Source organism: Nansenia antarctica (genome assembly GCF_963989245.1).
Source record: "Nansenia antarctica genome assembly, chromosome: 8".
Taxonomy (NCBI): domain Eukaryota; kingdom Metazoa; phylum Chordata; class Actinopteri; order Argentiniformes; family Microstomatidae; genus Nansenia; species Nansenia antarctica.
This window is the reverse complement of record NC_137678.1, coordinates 1,538,514-1,564,044: the sequence shown is the minus strand read 5'-3', so window position 1 is coordinate 1,564,044 and position 25,531 is coordinate 1,538,514. Positions and strand designations below refer to the sequence as shown.

Genomic DNA, 25,531 nt, shown 5'->3' with positions numbered 1-25,531 from the left:
AACTGTGGTGTTAAAGTAGAGCTTTTATTTGATAGCATGTGTTGACATATTGGTTTTACCATTCAGAAGTTACAACAGTTTTTATGCAGAGTTCCCATATTTCAGGGTCCCGAAAAGTGATGGGACAGTTGGCTTCACAGGTATGTCTGGTCAAACTGGGCTGTTTGGTCACATAGGTTGTGCAGCATAACAGAGCTGTCCCTGTCTACTGGTGACTCTAGGCTTTGCATTTGGAGTCTTCTGTCTGTTAACTAAGAGACATACAGAGGGAAGGCTTTCAATGATGTCAAACTTAAATACATTGTTAAACCAACTAACTAACCCAAGTGTACTGACTGAAATATCATCTTCTTCGGCGTATGGGTAGTTGTTTTCCTCTCCACTCCACCAGGCTCGGGGCCGAGGGGCTACCCTTTTACCACCCCGAGACCTGGTTGAGGGGCTCACCCGGGCTATATTTCTGGACACCCCTCCAGAAGCCACGTCATCATCTCGTCATCTAATACCGACAGACCATGCATCCCGTTGGGTGGGTGGTACACCGGGCAATCCAGGATAACATGGTCTGCGGTTTGGTCCTCTGCGCCACACTCGCACGACGCATTTGGGGCCAAGCCCCATCTGTGCATTGATGAGCGGAAACGCCCGACGCCGGTCCGGAGGCGATTGAGCCTCACCCAGGATAGCCTTGGCAAGTCCATCCCGAGGGGCTCAGGGCCGGCGACTGGGATGTGGTCGCGGAGTTTGGAGGTGTTAGCCTCCCACTCCACGCACCACATATAATCCGCCCATCCTGCCGCACTGATGTTAAGATCTCTTTATTGCTGCCTGAGATCCTGTGCGGCAGGCACAAATGGGTGTCTCGACTTGAGATGCCGGGAGGGCTCCGCTGTTATAGTGAGCCTATCATGGAGCAGATGGTTATTAAGCTCCACGGCCCGGCAGGCGAGACGTGCTGTGGCTCCCATGCGGCGGAGGCCTGCGGGCTGGATGCCTGCTAGGATGGGAAGGTTGTCCACGGGGGTAGGACGCAGGCATCCTGTCACAATGCGGTCCTTGCGCCGGCGCCCCAGCCCGAGCCAACCAGTCGCCTCATCAACGCCACACGAGCTGTTAACTTCTTGCGTAGTGACTCGAGGTGCCGGCGAAACGTGAGCGTCGTGTCCAATGTCACGCCGAGATAGATTGGCTCAGCGGAACATGGCAGGGGAGTTCCATCTAGGTGTACTCTAAGCTCACGTTTAGCCTCCCTGTTGTTAAGGTGGAAGGCAGCCGACACCGTCTTTGCCTCGCTAAGCTTCAATCTCCATTTCCGGAAGTATGCCACTAGTGTCTGCATGTCCTGGCTCAGAATCCCCTCCACAGACTGCCAATTTCCAGCAGAGTACACCACTGCGAGGTCGTCTGCGTAGGCATACTTCCGCGAGAGTGTGTTGGGCAGGTCATAGGTGTAGATATTATAAAGGAGGGGGGCCAGGACCGATCCCTGAGGGACGCCGTTCTTAAGGCTTAGCTGTCCGCAACCGGTGGTGAGGGTAAAGCTGCGGTTACGGATGAGCTCCATGATCATTCTGACCATGTGCCTTTCCGGCAGCAGGCGAAGCAGCTTGCAGGTGAGGCCGCGATGCCATACGGTATCGTAGGCAGCCGTCAGGTCTATAAAGACAGCCCCGGCCTTCTTTTTTGCCGAAAAGCAATCCTCGATGTCTTGAGTCATCAGGGTGACTTGATCTACGGTCGACCTCCCGCGTGGGAGCAGTGGGTCGACAATTGGTTCGATGCGGGCGTAGATGAGACGCTCGAGGATCTTGAAGGGGATGCATAACAGAGAGATGGGACGGTAACTCTTAGGGTCCCCTTCAGGCTTATTCGGTTTAGGGATCGCAACAACTAGGGCTCTTCACCAGATTTTGGGGATCTTGAGTTGGCGCAAACAGGAAGTAAGGAACGCTCTCAGCCAGGACTTCAAGGCGGGTGACTTACACTTACTTTTAGAAGTATGTATGTAACATCTATGTCATATATGATATCTCTCGCTGAAATATCATATATGACATAGATGTTACATACATACTTTATGGAAGGTTGACACAACAATGATGAAGGTGTTATGAGTGATGTTGTTAGGCCTGGGCAGCAGGGTTGCCAGATGGGATTGACAATTTCCAGCCTAACCAGTCTAAAAACCGCGAAATCCACCAAAAAAACAGCCCAATACCTATATTGTCAGAAATCCGCTAATTACTATTGGGCAGGTGCCCATCTCCTATCCCCTAAACTGTATATCTGTTGCCAATGATGTTTGTAAAATAAAATAAAAACCTGCACATTGTAGCTAACTATGTAGCTATTAGGGTGTGTGTTTTAACTTCACGCATTTTGTAACTTTCAGGCACTGACGTTTTGATGCCACCTAAATGCTATTTATCCAGCCCAGCCACCCAAATGCTTTTTTTACGGCCCAGTGTGATCAAAAGTAGCCCCTTCGGCGGTAACCCGCCCCATCTGGCAACTCTGCTGGGCAGCTGGGGCTCGAGCCCCGAATGTTTTCTGACTAGCCCCGGAACTCCGGACCCTGAACAAAAAATAAAAAGGTTTGTCATCTACCGCCATCACCCCCCCCCCCCTCCTGGACTAGACATGGACTGGCCTAACCCCCGGATGTTTCGAGACCCTAACAACACCTCTGGGTGTTATGGATGTGTTACATACTCTTTTCATATTAAGTGTTACCCAGTACAGAACCTTAGAGACCAATGTTGCTTAGAGACCAATCATTCACTCCATTACTCTCAACTACCCTTGCACTTATCCCAGCTGCAGCTCACAAAAACAGCTATGGTCAGAGATCATTTTTTCACACATACACTAAAACCTGGGATGACATTAGAGCAACAACCTTCAAACAGGCATGAAAACACATCTGAGGGAAGAATACGCCTACAACCACTGATCCAACTCACATATACCACCTGGTTTATGTTTGTCTACCATCTTACTCACTCCCCTAAGTCCTCTCCTGTGTAGTAATGTGTAGTGCTGTGTAGTCCTCTCCTGTGTAGAGCTGTGTAGAGCTGTGTAGTGCTGTGTAGCTGGTTCATGTTTTATGTGGTTGTTGGACCGTCTGTAATTGTTTATGTGATTCTGTCTTCTGTGCTGCAGAACAGGAGGAACCTGCTGCAGACCCGTTTGGACTCAGTCAGGCCAGGCTAAACGTAACACACGTTAACATCTGGAATGTTCCTGTTCATCATTTCCTGTATAATAAGACAGGAAGAAATAAGACAAGGCAAGGCTTTATTTGTACAGCACATGTCATACAACAGGGCCAATTCAAAGTGCTTTACATATAGCATTAAAAAATACAGAAAAAGAAGGATAGTAAAAAAAATAATAAATAATGAGAATTAAGAATAGATACATACTGCATATAGAGAAAATAAATAGATAAACATTTAACATAAGGGTTAGTAACATAATAAGACAATGAATACAAATCTATAGATTAGTGTTATTAATGCAACTGTATTCAAGAGCTGCTCTTCCTGATACGGCGTGTGAGATTGCAGGTACTGGTCTGTGTTCAACCACTATCCTGGCCGATACGGTGTGTGAGATACGCTGTGTGAGATCGCAGTGTAAAATGACACATTTGCAAACACATTTAGCCGATATTTGCAGCGAATTTATAGCGCTTGGATTATGAATCATAAAACTCATAACTGCTGCAGGTATAACTAACTAACTAACTAAAGATAATAAAATAATATTTTTATAAGTAAAAAGATAAAACGATTAAAAAAAAAGATAATAGTCAGCATAGATAGAGTGTTATTGTTTAACCATAACTGCTGCTGAACATAAAGGTTTTTAGTTTAAAATATTTGGGCCTGTTTGATTTCTTCAGGGAGTGTGTTGCAGGAGCATGCGGCAGCGTGACTGAAAGCTGCTGCACCGTGTTTTGTTTTTACTCTTGGAATGATTAGCTGATTTGTCTCAGCTGACCTTAGGGGCCTTGCGGGAATATAGGGTGGGAGGAGATCTGATATGTATTTTGGTCCAAGACCATTTTGTGATTTGTATGTAATAATATTTTGAATTCAATTCTCTGAGAGACTGGTAGCCAGTGCAGGGATCTCAGGATTGGTGTAATGTGTTCAAATTTCTTTGTTTTTGTTAGGACCCTAGCAGCGGCGTTTTGGATGAGCTGCAATTTACGAACAGCTCCTTTAGATCGGCCCGAAATTCGTTTGTTCCCACAGGCAATATCAATCGCTTTGTATCTGGGACCGTGATCAGACCGTGTCTTTTCCAAATCTTTTGTTGTGTCTGAAACCATTGCATTACGAAGACAGTGGATATGTAATATTCAACTTTTCACGTTTCTGATCGCCAAGTCTCCAATCAACAAAGTATCTTTTGGAGGTGAAGGTGGGGGTGGGGGGGGGGGGTCTGTTTTGGGCCCTGTTCTTCACCAGTGTCATTAAATCATTTGTTTTGTCTGGAAGCGTTTTATCAAGGGGGTCAAGCATCAATCCAGCTCTTTACCTATCCCGCTTCCGATGGCTGAATCTCTTTGAGGTGAAGACGGAGTCTGCCTCTGTGTCGGAGGTCACTTGTCCCGTGTGTTTTGACTGGCGCCTCTGACTCTTCTCTGACCTTCTCTGGGCGTGGTGCAGTCATGCAAGGCCGTCGGCGCTGAGGCCTTTCCGTTGCTAATGCTAACTTCAGTTGGCTGCCTTTCAGTGATTAGTGTAGCCTGTGGAATCTTTCTGGGGGGTGATTCATCTGATTCATCTGTCCAGTGAATTTTGCATTAGTCAGCTGTCTCGTTAGCTCTGGAAAATGTGAATTATAATATTATCCTGTAGAAACCCTTGCGTGGGCGGAGGACCGTTAGCGTAGCAAGTTTCCATGCCGGCGAGTCTCTTTTGTAGGCTATATCCCAATAAATCAACTCTCTTTGAGATCCACACAACTTTGACAGACAGTTACGGCATAGTCAAAATAGCAGAGAGCAAAAAGAAAATAGTAAAATCTAGAGATTTTGGGTTAGAGGTGAGGGTTCATGGGCGTAAGGGTTCATGGGCGTAAGGGTGAGGGTTCATGGGATGTTTTTTGGGATCAAACACGTTACTTATGTATCATAATAATAATAATACATTTTATTTATGGGCGCCTTTCAAGGCTCTCAAGGACACCTTACAACGGCTGAAGGCTCTAGACCCCATAGTAGTCAGGCGGGCAGAAGGTATAGTGAGTTGAAAGGCAGTGGAGGATGGGAGAGTGCGAGAGGGAGTGTAGGTGTGAAGGAGTTCAGAGAGATATGGGGGTGCAAGATTGTGAAGGGCCTTGAAAGTGAGGAGCAGAATTTTGAAGTCGATGCGGTATTTAACAGGAAGCCAATGGAGTTGTTGAAGAACCGGAGTGATGTGATCTATGGAAGGGGTTCTGGTTATGATACGTCATGTTGTGATACGTATTTTCAATATCATTCCTAATTGCGTTCTATAAATTAATTAAAATAAAAAACGAAACTTCCTTCTTCTAACATTGTGATTGCCTTGATGACTGACGGATAGATGATTCACTTACTTAGACAGACGTATTTGTTGTAAGTCGCTTTGGATAAAAAAGGCGTCTACTACCGGTAAATGCCATGAATGTAAATGTAATGTAACATCCAAATAAATTACAAGCACTTTCTCCCATCGCTCCATCCAGGTTCAATCCAAACCAGATCGGCTAATCTTCAACGTGATTTGGAGGTAATACAACGCGAGACTACCCAGCACACTGTGATCTGATATGACGCTACAGGACAAGGACAGGCATTGTGAATGGTAACTGATAACTATGTAGAGTGCACAGATGGTGGGGCGAGTTGTCAGCTACAGTACATGTGTATCGCTGTCATAAGGTGAGGCAGGTTACTATGGAAACTCTGCTTCCTTCTTGCTCAGAGATGGTAATCTGAAATGAAGATCCAGACAGAGAACTGGGACTATGAAAGGAGCCATGAGCTCTTTATCTGCCACGATGGCTGAATTGATCCCACTATGTGTCTGCTCTCTCTCTCTCTCTCTCTCTCTCTCCTATCTGCTCTCTGCTCTCCCCAGCCTGCTTAAGCGGATTACAGAGGAATTCAGTTACAGCTTTCAGAGTAGGTTTATTCCAAAGTCGACAATTGGGCCTTTAATGAATATGCAGAGATTTAAGGTCTAAGATGTGGTCTTGCCAGAGTGCTGTTGTGTCCCATGATTAACCAGCAGCCAGAAGAGAGGGACATTCAGAGGGAGAGACGGAGCATTAAGCAATGTTGTTTGGGTCTCTAAAATCACATTTCAAAATATGATGTTGAGGTCCCCAGCGCTGAACACAGTGATACATTTCACCATTTCCATCTAACATGTTTTCTAACAACAACTAAAAAGTATTTTTCACCAGAGTTTCTCTTCAGTCTCATCCAGATAAATGCATAGGCCTATTTCCAGCCCACATCTTGCTAAATCTGTCTGTTTTTTTCTTACCTCTAATTGTTCTGACAGTGTAAGATGTTTCTCCACCCACGGCTGCAGAGAAGCTGTGTCTCCCCGGTAACCAGCTACATTAAAGGATCCAGTTGCTCGTCTTGAATAAAAGGGCAAAGAACTTGGAACGTTTTAAGGAGACACCAGTTAGTCTCTGGGTGATTCGACAGAAACAAAAAGTGTGAAGAAAAAGTGTAAAAAGGCGCATGTGGTGCATGTAGTTACTGCCTGAGATCAAACTGCCTTTGAGGCTTCACATACGGCGTCTCACTCCTCAAAATAACCTCTCAGATCTGGAGATCTGGATGGTGCTAAAATAGTTGGGGGACAATGTGAGACCTAATATGCCATTCTGGTTTCAGTATACTATTCATTTTAATGACATTTGATTTTAGTTTTTTATACGTAAAAAACACAAAAACTATTGTGAAAAAAATATAAAACCTACAAAGAGTGTTGGTGTGTTCAAGTGTTTGCTTGACACTCAATGGCTTTTTTCAAACGTTCAATCTCCAATTCTTAATTTTTTTGTGAGAATGATTCAGTTTCAGACAACATAAACCCTTATCAATGGTTTTCAAAATGTTGTTGGTTTCCTTCAAACATGTGTATTCATTTGAATGAACGGCTCTGGAACAGACACTGGAGGGACCAGTCTCTCGCCACAGTAACGTTCCCACCTCTGATTTCTCAAATGAAATGTCAAAGGGAAACTCTGCTCACAGCAGGCCTACTGATAACAACAGATCTTATTGACGGTTTCTATCAGGGTTGGGGTCAATTCAAATTCAATTCAGGAAGTGATTTGAATTGACCAAAAAAGGTTGACCTAAATAATAAAAAATAAATAACAAATAAAAATGTTTACCTTATTGATAAATCTTTGAAAATAAAAACCCTATCTGCAATAACTGAATTGTTATTTCACTCAACTGATGCCAACCTTGAAAGCAAAATTTAAAAAGTATGTAAGTAAAAGCTTGCATTTCCTCCAGCCTGCACGGCCTTCATATTGCAATGTACAGAACATGGCCCCTGTGTGTATACAGCGGGGGAAATAAGTATTCAACACATCAACAGTTTTTTTTTTAATTCAATATATTTCCATTGCCGCTATTCACATGGAATTCAGACCAGACATTGCTATTAACTCAATAAAACTACACAGCTAAAGAAAGTGTAACATTCCAATCCATAAAAAAGCTGTGTGCAATAAAGTGGAATGACCCAGGAAACAGTGACACACAGTAACACATCAGAAAAATCACTAAACCAGCTTATGCCACTAATGAGTTCTTCTACCTGTGTTAATTAGAATCAGCTGGGTTAGTGCATGTTGGTGGGGAAGTACTTCCACTCTTTGAAAAAGCGTTTCCCACCTCTGAATACAAGGAAACAAATCAAGTCACCAAACTCTCCTGCAAGAACCATCTCATGATGGGCAGAGGCAAAGAGCTCTCCCAAGACCTTCACAACAACATTGTTGAGCAGCATAGTAACGGCACTGGTTACCGACGGATTTCTTAACTCCTAAATGTTCCTATAAGCACCTTTGGGGCCATTATCTGCAAGTGGAAGGAACATCACTCAACCATCAACCGGCATTCAGTGTTCCAATAGAACACCTTTGGGATGTAGTAGAATGGGAGATTCACCTTTGGGATGTAGTAGAATGGGAGATTCACCTTTGGGATGTAGTAGAATGGGAGATTCACCTTTGGGATGTCGTAGAATGGGAGATTCACAGCTTCAAAGTTCACCTGAAGACACATCTGAGAATAAATAAATAAATAAAGAAATCTGCAGGAATTGCGTGATGCAATCATGTCATCATGGAGCAGAATCTCAGAGGAATGTTTCCAACATCTGGTGGAACTACAAAGAACTGAAGCTGTTCTGAAAGCAAAGGGAGGCCCTACCCAGTATTAGTAAAGTGTTCCTAATAAAGTGTGACTATATATATATGTGTTATTCTTCTAATTTATTATGTTATTATAACATGTTCTGTTGTTCTTATTCAATGTTCATTCTTCAGTTTTGTGTGGTCCGTTTCCCTCCTGAGGTGGGGATTGAACCAGCGACCTTCCGGTTGCTAGCCAGCCTCTCTAACCTTCCTAGGCCACCGCTGCTCTCACACCAATACAGTCTAGATGTGAGACTCATTACAGACAACAACCCTATCAATAACACATATTTGGTTGAGTTTGTTTAGAAGTTGTAGATTTGATAGAAACAGAAACAGACAGAGAGATAATTGATTTAGGAGACCTCTCAATGTCTCAATCCAAACACCTGCTACTGTGGTACTGTGGTTTCTGTCATGTTGTGGCTTAGCAGAGAGTGCCACCTGGTGGACACCAGTGGAATGTGTACATCAGACACTGTTAACCACATGAAACAGACAATGATTGATGGTAATTGGATACTGGCAAACATGCAATTAGTCATTTAAAATAATGATTATGTACAGTAGACAGAGGGTCTACAGGGGTTACGGTTACTGGGTGGAAACTAGTGGGCTGTCCCAAAGACAAAACCGTGATTATTGTCAACGTTTATTGTTGTATGCAGTGTGTCATAAAGATCTCCTTAGTTTACAGATCAGCCACAGTCCTCTTAACAAGAATCATCTTTATTGTCATTACAAAACAGTCATTCAGTAACTTTATAAGCCAGGTACAGTATTTGGGTGCAAATGAAGTAAAGTCAACATTCATAAGGCCAATCTTACCTTAAGATATGTGTGCTGAAACAGCGGAACATGAATATGGCGTGAAACGTCTTGCTTGAAACTTCCCATGGTGTTGTCATATTGCTGAATATATCTTAATCTAAAACCGTTTGCGTAAATCATGCATGACACAAAATCATGCCAATGCTTTCAATACTTCAAGACGTTTCGAAACACATGGGTCACCTACACAGAGTACATAATATAGCCTACTGGGAGCGCTGGTTGCATCTCTTTACCAGTTCACTAGTATGGCTGAGTGCAGTAAAGATGCTTAAGAACACAAATATGAACCAAAAAGCTATCTGGATGAATTGACCCAAAAACACCCAAGGTAAATGAAAAATCACGTCAGAAAAAAAATCATGAACTATCCCTTTATGGAATGATCTTCCAAATCACAACAAAAGAAACAAACATATACTATTGGAGATGTTTCAAAAGAGAATGACGTCGGTCAGTTGGCGTAACAGCTTTGAGTAGTTCTGGAATATAAGGAGGAGTTACATGTTGGACAAAGATACTAATTCCAGTATACACAGCGCTAAGCAGTACAGTACTAACCTAACAATGGCCTCTGGGTTGTTAAGTATCACTGCTACCTGATGTCTCCTCAATATGACATCGGCACACAACAGTGTAGCTTCCTGCTGAAAGGCCTCAACAACGACAGAATGTAAACCTTCTCAGACTGCCTTCCAGTAGATTTGACTAACGTGCGCCACAACAAAAAAACACCTTGCCAGCTCAGAGTGTTGTTGTTTAGACGCGGGGAGTGGCCAGTGTTTCCCATACACAGACCAGACTGTGGCGGCTGCCGTGGTTTCATAACCAACCGAAACCGAACTAAACCGAACCGCTGCTCGCACTGTTGCGGACAGTGTTCGAGCAGGGGGGTATTCCATCAACGTCGCTAAACGAAAGTCCAGGCTTATTTTAAGTCAAAATAAGCCTGGATTGTCCTTTAGCGACGTTGATGGAATACCCCCCCCCAGGTTCACAGAAAAGCCGGAGTGTGTGTGTGTGTGTGTGTCGGACTAACATTTCACGGTAAGGTTGATATCAACCTTAAATGTATCTAATTGTATGAATTGGTGGGTCCATGATAAGACAATGTTCTACTCATGATTTGAATTTCAATCCCCTGAATTTACAGACTGAAAATAAAGTGACACCAACTAGACAACAATGGACCAAAAAGTCTGCTAAGTCTGTCTACTTGACTTCACATCTCCTTCGCTTCATCATTATTATTATGCAGTCACACGCTTACAAGTCTTTGAATCTTACAATGGACTATGAATGCATTAGTAACTCTGAGTAAAGTGTTACCGTCGGAAGTATACACGTTGTGCCTGTTGGCATGTTCCTTTCACCCATCCGCTACACATTAAGACACATCCAAGTCCTCGCCAAATGGATTGGGACGCTAGAAACGTGACGGGACGCTAGAAACGTGGGTGGGCTCTAGGTAGGCCTACGGTAGGGGGGAGGGTTAAGACATGTAGGAGTGGTAGTCTCAGGGTTGGGTCCTAGGCTGTCTGAGCTAAGGTGTCTTTGTAAGGGAGGCCACAGAACATTAATAGGGCCGATCAATTCAATCACTTGAGGATTTAAGGCGAACCACAATGTGTGGTTTACTCACGTTCACACGTGCTGTGGTTTGTTTACGTGTGCTGTCTGACTTCATATTCATATCAGGAACAGCTGTTATGAGCGGAGCAGCTCTGGAGTGGCCTGTTTCCTGCCTCTGGGGACAGTGTAAACGCTGAACGGCCTCTGGGGGCAGTGTAAACGCTGAACGGCCTCTGGGGACAGTGTAAACGCTGAACGGACCTGCGGTTTGGTCTGCTGAGTGACCTCTGACCTTAGTGATTCAGTGATGGTGGTGGGTATGTTTCACATGGAGTTGAAGGAGCCTTTACATGAAGCCTTCGTTCAGGGTTCCTACAAGTTTCAACAAGTCAAATTTAAGACCTTTTTTAGACCTATTTGAATATCATTTTAGACCTATTCGCGACACCATATGATAGCTTTTTGTCATCCTCGAGGTGATGAAATTAGGGATTTCACTGCCATACAGACAAAAGAGGAAGCGAATTGGTTCCAGCTTGATTCATTTCTGCGTAAATAGATGTGGTCGGACTGATTTCCTTGCAGGATCTCATTTTTTTCAACCTAGCACGTCATTTTTACACCGAATAACTGAAATGTGAGAGCTTTTTAGGCCTTATATGTTGGATTTTAGACTTTAAGGCTTTTTAAGACCCTGTTGGTTAGTACCCTAATGGAATGTACAGTAACGTGCTGAATAACACCCAGCGACAGTGGGTTTCTACAGCGACAGAAACAGTTATGATGTCACAAAACAAAAAGCCGTCGACAGATCAAAGTGTTTGTAGATTGTTATTGCGACGCCTCAACTAACGTATCACCAAATAACCCCTCTGGCTCTGGCTCTGGCTCTGGCCTGCAGCTCTACGCCCACCATGTTTGTAGTCCCGTGTTACTGGTCTCAGGTTATTGGTCCTTTATGCTCAGGACCGGGTCCACCAGGCGGTTGTGAACGTGCATCAGCCCTGGAAGGGAATGAAAACAGTTACAGAAAAAAGCTTTGTGTGAAATGGACCTTTCTACAACAGCTTGTTTGGATACTGGATTCTGATTGGCTAGCAACAGTGGTAAATATCTCAACAACCCACAGTTCAGACCGCATTTCCAGTATCAATGCGCCTCCCAATCAGTCTGATTAAGAACACCTGTGCTGACCTACAATGCAATGGTTGATCTGGTTTATGGGACTATATTCTATATATGTATTGTGAAACTATTAATGATTGTAAATACATGAATTTAATGTTACAACTGTGTATTTATTTTTTTACATGCACACCATATTCCGATTAAGGTCAATGGGGTTATTGTAATTGTAATATATTCTGCATAAGGTGTTTACATGCGCTGTAGCAACTGGAATATTCAGTTGACATGTTCATTGGCATATTCCCGTGGTTCTGTGGGACAATAGTTGTTACTATGGTAACGATAGTGTTGGTAGCTTGGTTGTGGTGGTTGAGCAGCGTTAACACAGCTAACCCAGGATTGTATCTAGCTGTCCCTAGCAACAACAGAGTGTATCTAGCTGTCCCTAGCAACAACACAACCTAGGAGTGTATCTATCTGTCCCTAGCAACAACACAACCCAGGAGTGTATCTATCTGTCCCTAGCAACAACCCAACCCAGGAGTGTATCTATCTGTCCCTAGCAACAACCCAACCCAGGAGTGTATCTAGCTGTCCCTAGCAACAACACAACCCAGGAGTGTATCTAGCTGTCCCTAGCAACAACACAACCCAGGATTGCATGCCCGAGGAGAATCGAGCATGCGCAGACATAACTGAATATGCCGAAAAGGGTCATACTCCGATTAAGGTGTTTATGATGTCACAATATTCAGATTCTAGCAGGCTTATGCCAGGGGTCTTAATCTGAATATTGCCGAATCTGAATATGGCCTTAAGCGGGTTCGGTATGTGTTTACATGGCATTCGCCGCTTCTCCGCCCGAAATCTAGGTGTAATTGCAGTATACAGAGTAGATTGTCCTACAAAGACACTTAGATTTAGATTTAGTCATCTAAAAATGTATCAGACCCCTATACTTTCTTTTATTTATTTTTTGTTTCTTTTTATTATTAGGCTACTACTCAATCTTTTCAGTTTGTTAAGCGTCTTTGAGTGTCTAGAAAAGCACTACAGTATATAAGTGTAATCTATTATTATTATTATTATTATGACTCTTGCCCAATCGGAATATTGAGCATATGCCATGTAATCCAGACATATGGTGTGCATGTGAAGGCAGTTCTGTTCTACGTCAGCTCACCTTTGAAGTACTTGACAGTTTTGACGCGGAGCTCCAGCGTGGCGTCCTCGTCGCACACAAAGATGGTGCGCGGGTGCTGCTGGAAGGCCGACACGGTCCACATGTGGTTGACCCCCTCCTCGATGGCCTTGTACAGGGCGAAGGCCTTGTGTGCTCCCGTGATGAGAATCATAACCTGAAGAGATGGATTAAACGCAAAACAAACAAAAACAATCAAGTTGTCGTCACAGAAACACCCACTGCAGCCTTCTCCAACGCTGGTCCCACAGATCTGCTGGACATTCTCGCCGGGTGTAAAGACAGAAGTTGTGAGGTGACCAGAGTAAGTAAGTAAGTAAGTAAGTAAGTAAGTAAGCCTTGATGAATAGATGGATGAATTGGTGAATTGGTGGATTAACGTAGATGGACGAATTGGTGGATAGATTGACTGACAGAGGGATCGATGAAGGAATGGATGAGGTCATACAGCGTCATGTAGAAGCGCTCCTCACCTCTTTGGCATCCATGACTGTCCCGACACCGACTGTCAGAGCCATGGTGGGAACCTTCGACAGGTCGTTGCCAAAGAAACGTGCGTTGGCCACGATGGTGTCCTTAGCCAGGGTCTTCACTCTGGTCCTGGAGACGAGGCTGGAGCCCGGCTCGTTGAAGGCGATGTGGCCGTCAGGTCCGATACCTTACAGGCCAGAGAGAATGTCATAATCAGACGTTTTAATAAACAGGGTTCCACACCTCCTGAAACATCACATTCAAGCACCTTTCAAGGACTTTCAAGACTCAATTCCCTCATATTCAAGGACCCAACACGGCATAGTTTGAGACAGATCTAGATGAGAGTTTATATAATAGGAAGTATCCGCTCACAGACAACAATTAAAAAGAGAGGCTTGAATGTGTGAACACTAGATGGTCTCTTGGCCTTCTCTATTCACAGCACAGCTAAACAATATATTGTGAAATATGTGTAAAGTTAAGCAATACAGAGACTTATTTACTAGTTGACGAGCTAAGTAAAACATTTTTGAATATAGATACATTTTTTAGAGAGAGAGAGAGAGAGAGAGAGAGAGAGAGAGAGAGAGAGAGAGAGAGAGAGAGAGAGAGAGAGAGAGAGAGAGAGGGGAATTCAAGCACTTTCAATGACCCATGTCTATTTTCAAAAACTTTTAAGACCTTGATTTTTTTTCTCTCAAATTCACAAACTTTCAAGGATTTCAAGGACCCGTGGGAACCCTGCTTAATAAACCAGTACGCCTAAGGTGGCGGTAGACAGGGTATACTTGTGGCCTGGGGTGGTCCCGTGGTCTACCTTCACTCAGCTGGCTGGGAGATCACCTTCGCTGGTGACCAGAGGCTGCCTGCATTAACATACCAGTAGCCCTAACTGACACAAAGCTATCTTACTTTTAAGCAAACTAGCTGATGCAGTTGCAGATACAGCAGATGCAGCATTATGTTGGACATGATAAAGGCATTAAAACGGACACACCCACTAAGCGACATGTCAAAAATGTTAAAAACAAACACACTTCAAGTCCTGAAAACACACCGTGAAACATGGAGTTGAACCCCGCAGGGTCGTTTTCACCCTTTATTGCCAACTGACGAATTGATTGAGAACTGAACGCCTACTGAGGACATCAGTGAGCCGTGATATCACCCAATCAGCATGAGCCACATCAGCATGAGCCACATCAGCATGAGCCACATCAGCATGAGCCACATCAGCATGAGCCCCAAAATAAACAAGCAGTCAGGCTGACCTCCCACAAACAGGTGGATGCCGCCCGCCTGGGCGATCTTCTGCTCGAAGGCCTCGCACTCCGCCTCCAGGTCCCGCGCGTTCCCGTCCAGGATGTGGGCGTTGGCCGGGTCCATGTCGATGTGCTTGAAGAAGTTGTTCCACATGTAGGAGTGGTAACTCTCAGGGTGGGCCCTGGGCAGGCCTGTAGGGGGAGGACAGGGGGGGGTTAAGACATGTAGGAGTGGTAGCTCTCAGGGTGGGCCCTGGGCAGGCCTGTAGGGGGAGGACAGTGGGGGGTTAAGACATGTAGGAGAGGTAGCTCTCAGGGTGGGCCCTGGGCAGGCCTGTAGGGGGAGGACAGGGGGGGGTTAAGACATGTAGGAGAGGTAGCTCTCAGGGTGGGCCCTGGGCAGGCCTGTAGGGGGAGGACAGTGGGGGGTTAAGACATGTAGGAGAGGGAGGAGGAGGACAGAGAGGGTTAAGACATGTAGGAGAGGAGGAGGAGGACAAGGAGGGTTAAGACATGTAGGAGAGGTAGGAGGAGGACAAGGAGGGTTAAGACATGAGTGGATATGGGGTGAATCACAGCTGTCTAGAGCCACATCCTACCGCTCACCTCCTCTCCCCCATCTGCACTGAGCTGACACCCAGCTTCTGGGACCGTGCCCTCCTCATTTAAATCTGCTAGTATTAAACCTCTGCTCAAGAAACCAAATCTCGATCCTGATGTACTGGACAATTACAGACCCATCTCCAACCTTCCGTTTTTCTCAAAAGTGCTTGAGAAAATAGTCTTCAATCAACTTACCAACTACCTCCATGTATCTACCAACGTGCTCCATGGTACCAAACCAAATTCCTAACATGTTTACATGTCATGGCAATAAAAGTCTTCTGATTCTGATTCTGATTCTGACCTCAACATTAATAATCTCTTCGAACCTTATCAATCTGGCCTTCGATCATGTCCCAGCACTGAAACCACCCTCACTAAAGTATTAAATGATCTGCTCATTTAGCTCTGATTCTGGTTCATCATCCGTCCTCATCCTACTAGATCTCAGTGCAGCATTTGATACAGTAGACCACGCCGTTCTGTTAAACCGTCTATCAACTCACTTAGGTATCTGTGATTCTGCACTCTTATGGTTCACTTCATACTTATCTAACAGAACTCAATGTGTCTCATACAATAATTCTCTATCTGATCACTCTGAAGTCAACTTTGGTGTTCCACAGGGTTCTGTTCTTGGGCCTCTGCTGTTTTCCCTATACATGCTCCCGCTGGGACCCATTCTCCGCCGCCATGGTATTCAATTTCATTGTTATGCGGATGATACTCAAATGTACATACCCCTCACTCCCAACGACCACTCCCAAGTCACTAACCTTGAATCCTGTCTACTTGCCGTTACAAACTGGATGTCTCATAACTTCTTGAAACTTAACCCTAACAAAACAGAACTGCTTATTGTTGGCCCTAAGAAAGATCTCCCTCTCCATTCCAACCTCACTCTCAACTTTAACAATTGCATCATTTCACCGAGCCCTACCGTCAACGATGTGGGCGTTCTCTTTGACTCTGCTCTATCTTTCAATGCCCACATCCAAGAAATCTCCAAAATTGCCTTCTTTCATCTCCGTAACATCTCCAAGATTCGCTCCATGCTCACCACAACTGATGCTGAAATTCTGATTCATGCCTTTGTTTCATCCAGACTCGATTACTGCAATGCCCTTTTCTCCGGCCTACCTGCATGCGCTACTAGGAAGTTACAACTTGTTCAAAATACTGCTGCCAGAATTCTGACCCGTACTAGAACATTTGAACACATCACCCCGGTCCTTAAATCCCTGGCTCCCCATTCAGTCCAGATCGGATTTCAAAATCCTACTCTTAGCCTACAAATCACTACATGGTTTAGCCCCATCTTATCTCTCTGACCTGATCACCCCTTACACTCCTCGCCGCCCTCTCCGTTCACAAGATGTTGGGCTCCTCACTGTTCCCAAAATTCATACGCAAACGGCTGGTAGTAGGGCCTTTTCTTACCGTGCCCCCTTCCTCTGGAACCAGCTGCCACTTCATGTGAAGACTTCTACATCTATTAATATGTTTAAAACCAGACTCAAAACTCACCTCTTTACACTATTTAAAACGATGCCCTCCCTAGCTGATCTCAGTGCTGTGCGGGGGTGGCTTCAATCAGATGCAGCTCCTTCAGTGTGACCTCACTTTTGTTTTGTTGTTTAGCCCTCATTCTCACTTTTACTTTTATTATCATTTTTATTTTTTCATGATTGTTGCACTTTTCATTATTATTGATCTTGTATGCTCCTTTTTTATCGTTTTATGATGTCTTCGTCTTTTTATGTAATGTATTGATGTCCTTGTCTATTGCATGTTCTTTTTATTGGTTTATGTTCTGTGCTGCTTTTGCTGTGATATAAAGTGCACTGAGACACCTAGGTGTGATTCTGTAACAATCAATAAACAAACACAACACACAATACAGGTCAACATTAACATATTAACATAGCCCATTAGATGACCATTTAGGCTTTTATCCAAAAGCGACTTACGTTGCAGCGACTGCGAACCTTTTTCAGTATATACGGTCCCAGCAGGAATCAAACCCGCAACCTAAGCATTGTTAGCGGCCATGCTCTACCAACCCAGCAGCAGAGGACCACATGGTAACACCAGAGAAACACATGGTAACCATGGTAACACCAGAGGACCACATGGTAACCATGGTAACACCAGAGGACCACATGGTAACACTAGAGGACCACATGGTAATCATGGTAACACCAGAGGACCACATGGTAACACCAGAGGACCACATGGTAACCATGGTAACAACAGAGGACCACATGGTAACACCAACAAGGATCTGACACATTCTGTGCCAGTGAGATTGATTGAGAGATTGAGATTGAGATTGAGAGATTGAGATTGAGATTGAGATTGAGATAACGTTTATTGCCACTATGCATTACACATATAGGAATTTGCTTCGTCACCCCAGCAAGTGCGTTTATACTTTTTTCACATATCAAAAAACAGGACAACACAACAACAACACAGGACAGACAACAGTGCATTGGATAGTGCGGTATAAAGTAAAGTGCAGTGCAGAGTTTTTACAGTGAGTCCAGTTCAGTCCTGGGCAGGCAGACTTGGGGGCGGGGGGGAGGGGGAAGCCAGAGTCATTTAACAGCCTGGCGGCTGAGGGGTAGAAGCCAGTGGCCCTCTACCCAGCAATACTCATGACACTCTACGTGTACTATTCTATGTTATTTTACGAACTGTACTGCTAACTTGTCTTATTTGTCTATTTGTCTCCCACAACTTGTCACTTGTCCAATTGTCTCACTTATGTCTGGTACTATTGTCACTTTATTCTATCTTGACTCATCTTGCCTATTGCATTTACATTTTTGGCATGTAGCAGACGCCTTATTCCAAAGCGACTTACAATCAATACATTTGACTAAGCAAGTGAATCAGCAGTCCACCAGTCGTAGCAGGGAGACGCAGTGCTGGGGGGCAGTAGAAGTCTCAGGAGGAGCAGTTAAGGTGTAACCTGATAGCCTATTGACTTGTTGTTTTGTGCTGCAATGTCAGGAACCGAAGCCTAAAGCCCAATGCACACAGCGTGCGATTTTGTCGCACAACAACATTCGATTCTCAATTCACACCACCAACGTGTGTGGGTGTGAATGGAGAATCGAATGTTGTCGTGCGACAAAATCGCATCGCACGCCATGTGCATTGTCTCATTCAAAACAATGGAATCGAATTCGGCGGTGCGACACAATCGCCGCCGTGTGCATTGGCCTTAAGAATGTCCCTCTCTCACACTGGTGTACTGTGATGTAACAATACAACTTGAAAACTCTGATGTTCCAACTGGGGTATGAAGGTGGCGCAACAAAAAAAGAGATTCACAGTGAGGGGTCAATACTTTAAATCTTTAGTTTAGTGCAGTTAGGGCAAAAACCAAACCCCCATCTCAGTCAGTCAGGCAGTCAGACCCAACTCTCTGAGTCAGCACAAGCCCCAGACATGGCCAGAGGCCCCTCCCACTTCCTCAATCTGAGCATTGAGCTGAGTGGACACATTCTTTCTTCCTGTAGTTACCACTCCACTCTTCCACTCACACCGCAGAGGTCAGTTGTAAAACGTACCCCTTGCCATTAGAGGTAATGGACACATGGACATTTGTACTTTCAAATTGTTTCTTTAGAGTCAGATTATTGAAGAATTGGCTTCCATCCCACAGCTCCTGAACTCTGAACCCCAACAACCGTCTTGTTGGATGTGTTGTCTCCCCAGGATGAGACCAGGGAGGGACTATGGGACTATGGATCAGACTGGGCCACACACGTTATCTCTGACACCACTGGGACAGTGTTCACTTGGGTGAATGACACGTCTCGCTGTAGAGATCTCTTTGTTAGGGGTTTTGCGATGACCCCAAATGTCATAATATGGTGCAATGAAGAGAACACAACCCTTTTCAAACCTTTGGGGCAGTTGACTGCTTTGAAATAATACTGTCAGATCCTGACTGAAGATGAGTCTCATAAGCACAACAAGATCTCCGGTAACGTTCAGCCTACATAATAATATAATAATAACATAATAAATGGTAAATAATGGTAAGGACTGCCTTAAAATAAACTGAAGGCTGGAAGACTGATGATGAGTGAAATAAGCACTAGTTCCTGTGACTTTTCAGTCGTATATATTTGTTACTAATTCACACAAAGCGGGGCGCTACATCATTCGTGGGGGACAGTATGTTCAGAGTACAAAAATTAACGTTTTGGTCTACCAGCAAAGGGAAGAGAAAGAGAGAGAGAAAGAGAAAGAGAAAATTCACTAGTCACTCTTTTGATTCTTTTTTTTAAAACCAACATTAAGGCAAAGATCACAAAAACACACATTAGCATGACTTGATGACACTGAAAATGACTCCCTGCACAGAACAAACCAGTACTACTAATAGTAGGCTTTAAGTTTTGCACCTGTATTTTCAGTATTTTCCCCTGCAGTGTAAGTTGCTCTCTTGGTTACATTCCTCCAGTTGTTTACCAAAAAAAGTGTCAGGGAGCTGGCTTCGTTGTTGATTGAATTACAGATTTCACCTTTAAAGGTTTACTAGGGTAGGGGATGGACAAGCTGATCCAACATCTGCGGCTGACCTGGGACCTCCTGCAATTTGTACCTGTAAGCCTCAAACTCACCCACATACTCGTCCATGTTGAAGGTCTTCACATACTTGAAGGAGAGGTCTCCAGCCTTGTGATACTCGATCAACTTCTTGTAGCAGCCAAAAGGAGTGCTTCCTGAAAGAGAGGGAAGTGATGGCTTACTCAGGGCTCCCACACCTTCTGAAGTAGAGCTAGGTGTACTCAGGGCTCCCACACCTTCTGAAACATCACATTCAAGCACCTTTCAAGGACTTCAAGGGCCCTATTATGCACTTCTTAACTTGCCGTCTTAAGTGTTAATTAAGACGCACCGCCAGGTTAAGACCTACCACCACCCTTATTATGCGCTTCATACGCGCTACTGCTATTATGCCGGTGTCGATAGGCGCCCACACATAAGACGTAATACTCCCGTGCATATATTACTCATTGTGGGAGTGTTCATATGTTAATGAAGTGCACTAGGCGCCCCTGCTATTATGCGATCTGACTTTGCTCCTAGCGCTAAGAAGTGGTTTGAAAAGTTCTTAAGTTTAGACTTCATGCACGTTTTGAAACACGAGCGCGCCTCCGCGGTTTGCGCATGCATGTGGGCACACATGAACACGCACGTGGCTCCACGGCAAGACGTCAATTACGGTCACAGTATAAATGCTTTATTTCAGAAGGGAGAGGCAGAGAAGCGCGCTGACCTCCTTCTTAGGACTTCCATAATAGCATAGCGCTAATGACTCAACGCAGCCGGTTCTTAAAGGGAATGGCACCTGGCACGCTGATTGGGTTGATTGAGAAGACGCCCAAAACACACCCATGACTAATTTCTTTGCTTAGCGCCGGGTTTTAGGCGCCCACTACCGCACGCATAATAGCAAAGTGGCCTTGACCACGCCTCCACGTCTTACGTTTAGATCTACCGCCTCGTCTTATTGCTTAAGACTTATGAAGTGCATAATAGGGCCCCAAGAGTCAATTCCCTCATATTCAAGGACCCAACACGGCATAGTTTGAGACAGATCTAGATGATAATTTATATAATAGGAACTATCCACTCACAGACAACAATTAAAAAGAGAGGCTTGAATGTGTGAACACTAGATGGTCTCTTGCCTTCTCTACCACAGCACAGCAAAACTATATTGTGAAATATGTGACCTTGATTATTTTTTTTCTCAAATTCAAACTTGCAAGGATTCCAAGGACCCGTGGGAGCCCTGCTTACTATATCTGTATCTGTATCTATACTGTATCTATATATCTGTATCTGTATCTATATGGGAGCCCTGCTTACTATATCTGAGACCGAGGGAAAGCCTTACTTCCTTAAACAGCCTAGAAGCAGCCCACGTACCTGTAGGTAACCCCAGAGTGAAGTATCTATCAGCGCTGGGTTTGAATTGGATGATTCTGTTGCGGATATACTTGGCTGCCCATTCGCTGGACAGGTCGTACTCCTCCAGGATCACCAGCCTCATGATTGTGGATGTTCTGGATGTGGCGAGACCTAGTAGCCATGGTGACGGGGAACACAAATAAATACCCCTGTCAGCCTCATCAGTTCCAATCGTGCATACTGTAGTTCGCTTATGAATGAATGATCTTTATTGTCATGGTAACAGGTACAACGAAATGTAAATGCAAACCCTAGGTGCTAACAAACAAACACAGTCCTAAGATAATAAAACAAAACAAGAATGAGACATAAATAGACATAAATAGGGGGGGTATAAATACAAATAGGGGGATATGTGATCGGTAGACATCTGAGAATGTATCTATTATGTAAACTTCTATACTTATATACACTGTATGGCCTATTCACAGGGGGGTATATAGACAGGGGGAGTTAGCATGTAACTGTGTACTTTTATAAACATATAAACATATGAACTAGTAGACTTATATACAGTGTTACACTGTGTTCATTGTGTATGAATATATTTTCTTCCTTATTTCTGTAAGTTGTGTAATAAGTCTCTCTCCCTCTCCCAAACACACACACACACACACACACACACACACACACACACACACACACACACACACACACACACGCACATGTTGTTGTACGTCAATCTGGGTCTGACTGCACATTCCGTTGGGTAAATGGTCAATATATTCCAAATAAACTGAATATCATGTACACATCACCCATCTTCAGCTGGAGTTTCAGCACTGAGTGTATGAAACCTAACCCAAGAATGTAAACATATTGCATGGTTATAGAACATTGCACTGTTCCCTTGGTTATTGCACAGTAGTTTCTCGTATTGCATTCAACACTCCTAGGTAACATTCAACACTCCTAGGTAACATTCAACACTCCTAGTTATATAATATATATATAATAATATATATAGATATCTCACCGTGCTGATGTGTGATGGGTTTGACTAGCGAGTCGCAGCAGGAGACAGGTCTGCCTTCTTAGGAACAAGTCAACACTAGCTGCTGCCACGTGATTGGCCACCGCGACACTAGGTGCTGCCACGTGATTGGCCAGCGGTTGTTGATACGTCGGAAACGTGTTAACTGATTGGCTCCTTACAGTAGAGGGAGGGGGAGGAAAATAAAACGGATATGAAAACAGAGAACAATAAGTTCCGAAAGAAACTTCGTGGGTTTGCAGAGTCTTATTTTTTTATTTTGGTAGTAGAAACATTAAATATTGTTTAAATGGCATAGGCGGCGGGCCGAAGTGCTCCATCTGCGTTCGTTTTTAAGACGATCATTTTTATTTTTCAAATATAAGCTGCATATATTTTTCTCAACACATTTGCATTTGTTGGCAATGTCAATTCATTTTTTAAAACAACTTTAAACAGGTTTGGTTGGGAAACATTACAAAATAATAAAACCAATCCAAAATGTGTGTTACCGTTCATCAGAGCAGTCATACGTCACCTACCTGTCATCACAACGACCACGCCCCCTTTCGGGAGAAACCAAGCAAGGAAAGCTGCACCATGCATCAATGAATGATGAATGAATGAATGAATGAATGAATGAATGGTCTTTATTGTCATTGATATAGTACAGGTACCATACAACGACATTTGGGAGGGGGGGCTCCCCTGGTGCTAGGAAAAAAACTAAAAACAAGAAGGGAAAAGAGCTGGTTTACATAAATAAAGGCTATGTACACTATCCACTATACTATACTATACAAATAAAACACTGTGCTGTACTCTATGCTATGCTATACCTATTCTAACATTTCCTATCTCTGAACCTTATGTACCCGAGGGTTGTCATATTGCACATAGTGTTATTGCACATTCATTTAAAGTGTCGCAGTTTGCAGGTTTGAAATGTTCACAGTTGTGTTTCAGTATTGCACTTGATTACAATCTAGTAGCTGCCATCAAATTGTCTAGATTGTCCAGGGCCTAGAACCTAGGTCTTTGCTGTGTTCAGGGCCTGAATGGCCCTGGGGTAGAAGCTGAGCTTCAGTCTGTTTGTCCTTGCGAACATGGTCCTGAACCGCCTGTCCGAGGGCAGCCGAGCAAAGTGTTCGTTCCCAGGGTGGGATGGGTCTCTGGAGATCTTGGAGGCCTTCCTGAGGCAGCGTGTGTTGTACAGCTCTTCCAGAGAGGGGAGGGGGGCGCCGGTGATCTTCTGGGCCGATCTCACGACTCTCTGTAGCGCTTTCCTCTCTGCGGCTGTGCAGCTGGAGAACCACACGCAGATGCAGTAGGTGAGGATGCTCTCCACTGTGCAGCGGTAGAAGGTCACAAGCATCTCCTGTCTGATGTGGTCTTTCCTGAGGACTCTCAGGAAGTAGAGCCGCTGTTGTGCCTTCTTGATGATGGCTGCTGTGTTGTTCTTCCAGGACAGGTCATCCTGTATGTGCACCCCCAGGAATCGGAGGGTTGAGACTCTCTCCACGCTCCCTCCATCGACGAGCAGGGGCTGGACCTCAGATTTTTTCCTCCTGAAGTCCACGATGATTTCCTGGGTCTTTGACTGGTTCAGCAGCTGCATAGTATTTTTGCACGTCAAATATTTTAAAAGGTCCCAGTTTACCATTTTCTTTACTTCCCAAAAGAGCTAATGACACAGATAGCTAGCTACAATCATCTATCGTCAAAATAATGAACAGCAAGCTATAGCCAAAATTAGGGCCGATGGAGGGTGAGTTAGTCAGATTGGACAGACTACAAAACAACAAAATAAACGGTCTTAACGACAGAAAAGTGGAGGCAGACTGAAATGACACTCATGAACGACTATTTTGTTAATCTTTTCTCAACAACTCCGATCGATGATCGGTAACAACATTACATAATTGTTTAACTGACTGGCCATTTGATTTGGGCTTATAGCTAAAAAGCAATACTGTTTACTTATTTTATAATTATAATTTTTTAATTCAAATTTGTATTTACCGCCAGTCAAACTAAAGGGACTGTTTCCCCCAAAAAGGGGCGATGGCAAAATACCCGGATGCGTTGCTCTGATGAATCACACAGATGTACAGTACACAGAGACGTAATTATCTGTGTCTGTATCTGTGTCTGTGTCTGTGTCTGTATCTGTGTCTGTGTCTGTATCTGTATCTGTATCTGTGTCTGTGTCTGTATCTGTATCTGTATCTGTGTCTGTGTCTGTGTCTGTGTCTGTGTCTGTATCTGTATCTGTGTCTGTATCTGTGTCTGTATCTGTGTCTGTATCTGTATCTGTGTCTGTGTCTGTATCTGTATCTGTGTCTGTATCTGTGTCTGTTCAACCTACAACATTTTCTGTATCTGTATTCGGATGGAAGACCTGAAGTGGGCGTGGTTTATACTGGAAGGCACGTTGTCCCTTCAAAGCATAACATTTATTTCATATTGGCATATAATTAATTATCTAATATATTTCCACATCCCCATACTGTACACTTCATCTCTCTCTTTTTTTTTTACTTAACTAAGTTGTATGAAGTGTCTGTACCCCACCACCACCACTCCTCTTTAAAGAAGCTTTTTGCAGCACGGGTCTGTTTCTGTGGAATACAGACTGACGGAGCAGGCTGGTAGGCGTTGAGGCGTGCAGGAAAGATTGTGGCCGACCCCTCTCACCCCGTACACAATCTGTGTGTAAAGGGCTCTGCACACAGCGTGCGATTTCTGTTGCGCATCAACGTTCCATTTTGAAGTTTGAATGGAAGTCTATGAGAACATCGCATTTACCCACACACGGCCCCGATTTTAATCGCACGGCGAACATTCGATTCCATTCATTTTGAATGGGACAAAGCACACGGCGTGCGAGTTTTGTCGCACTGCTTTGTCCCATTCAAAATGAATGGAATCGAATGTTCGCCGTGCGATTAAAATCGGGGCCGTGTGTGGGTAAATGCGATGTTCTCATAGACTTCCATTCAAACTTCAAAATGGAACGTTGACGCGCAACAGAAATCGCACGCTGTGTGCAGA

The 25,531-nt window shown here is 44.2% G+C and overlaps 1 protein-coding gene across 2 annotated transcripts; it reads right to left on the bottom strand.

Moving 5' to 3' along the window:
- Positions 1-11,711: 11,711 nt before the first annotated feature.
- LOC308164597 (glucosamine-6-phosphate deaminase 2) lies at positions 11,712-21,586 on the bottom strand (the record flags this gene model as incomplete). 2 transcript variants are annotated; one of them, XM_080538671.1, is made up of 6 exons in its annotated part: positions 11,712-11,840; positions 13,148-13,322; positions 13,639-13,823; positions 14,911-15,093; positions 20,148-20,249; positions 21,463-21,586. In XM_080538671.1, the coding sequence occupies 6 exons, from the start codon at positions 21,584-21,586 to the stop codon at positions 11,782-11,784; spliced, it is 828 nt and encodes a 275-aa protein (XP_080394797.1). In that variant the 3' UTR covers positions 11,712-11,781. The 2 variants fall into 2 exon arrangements, with proteins under 2 accessions (XP_080394797.1, XP_080394798.1); XM_080538672.1 differs by lacking the exon at positions 20,148-20,249.
- Positions 21,587-25,531: the final 3,945 nt, after the last annotated feature.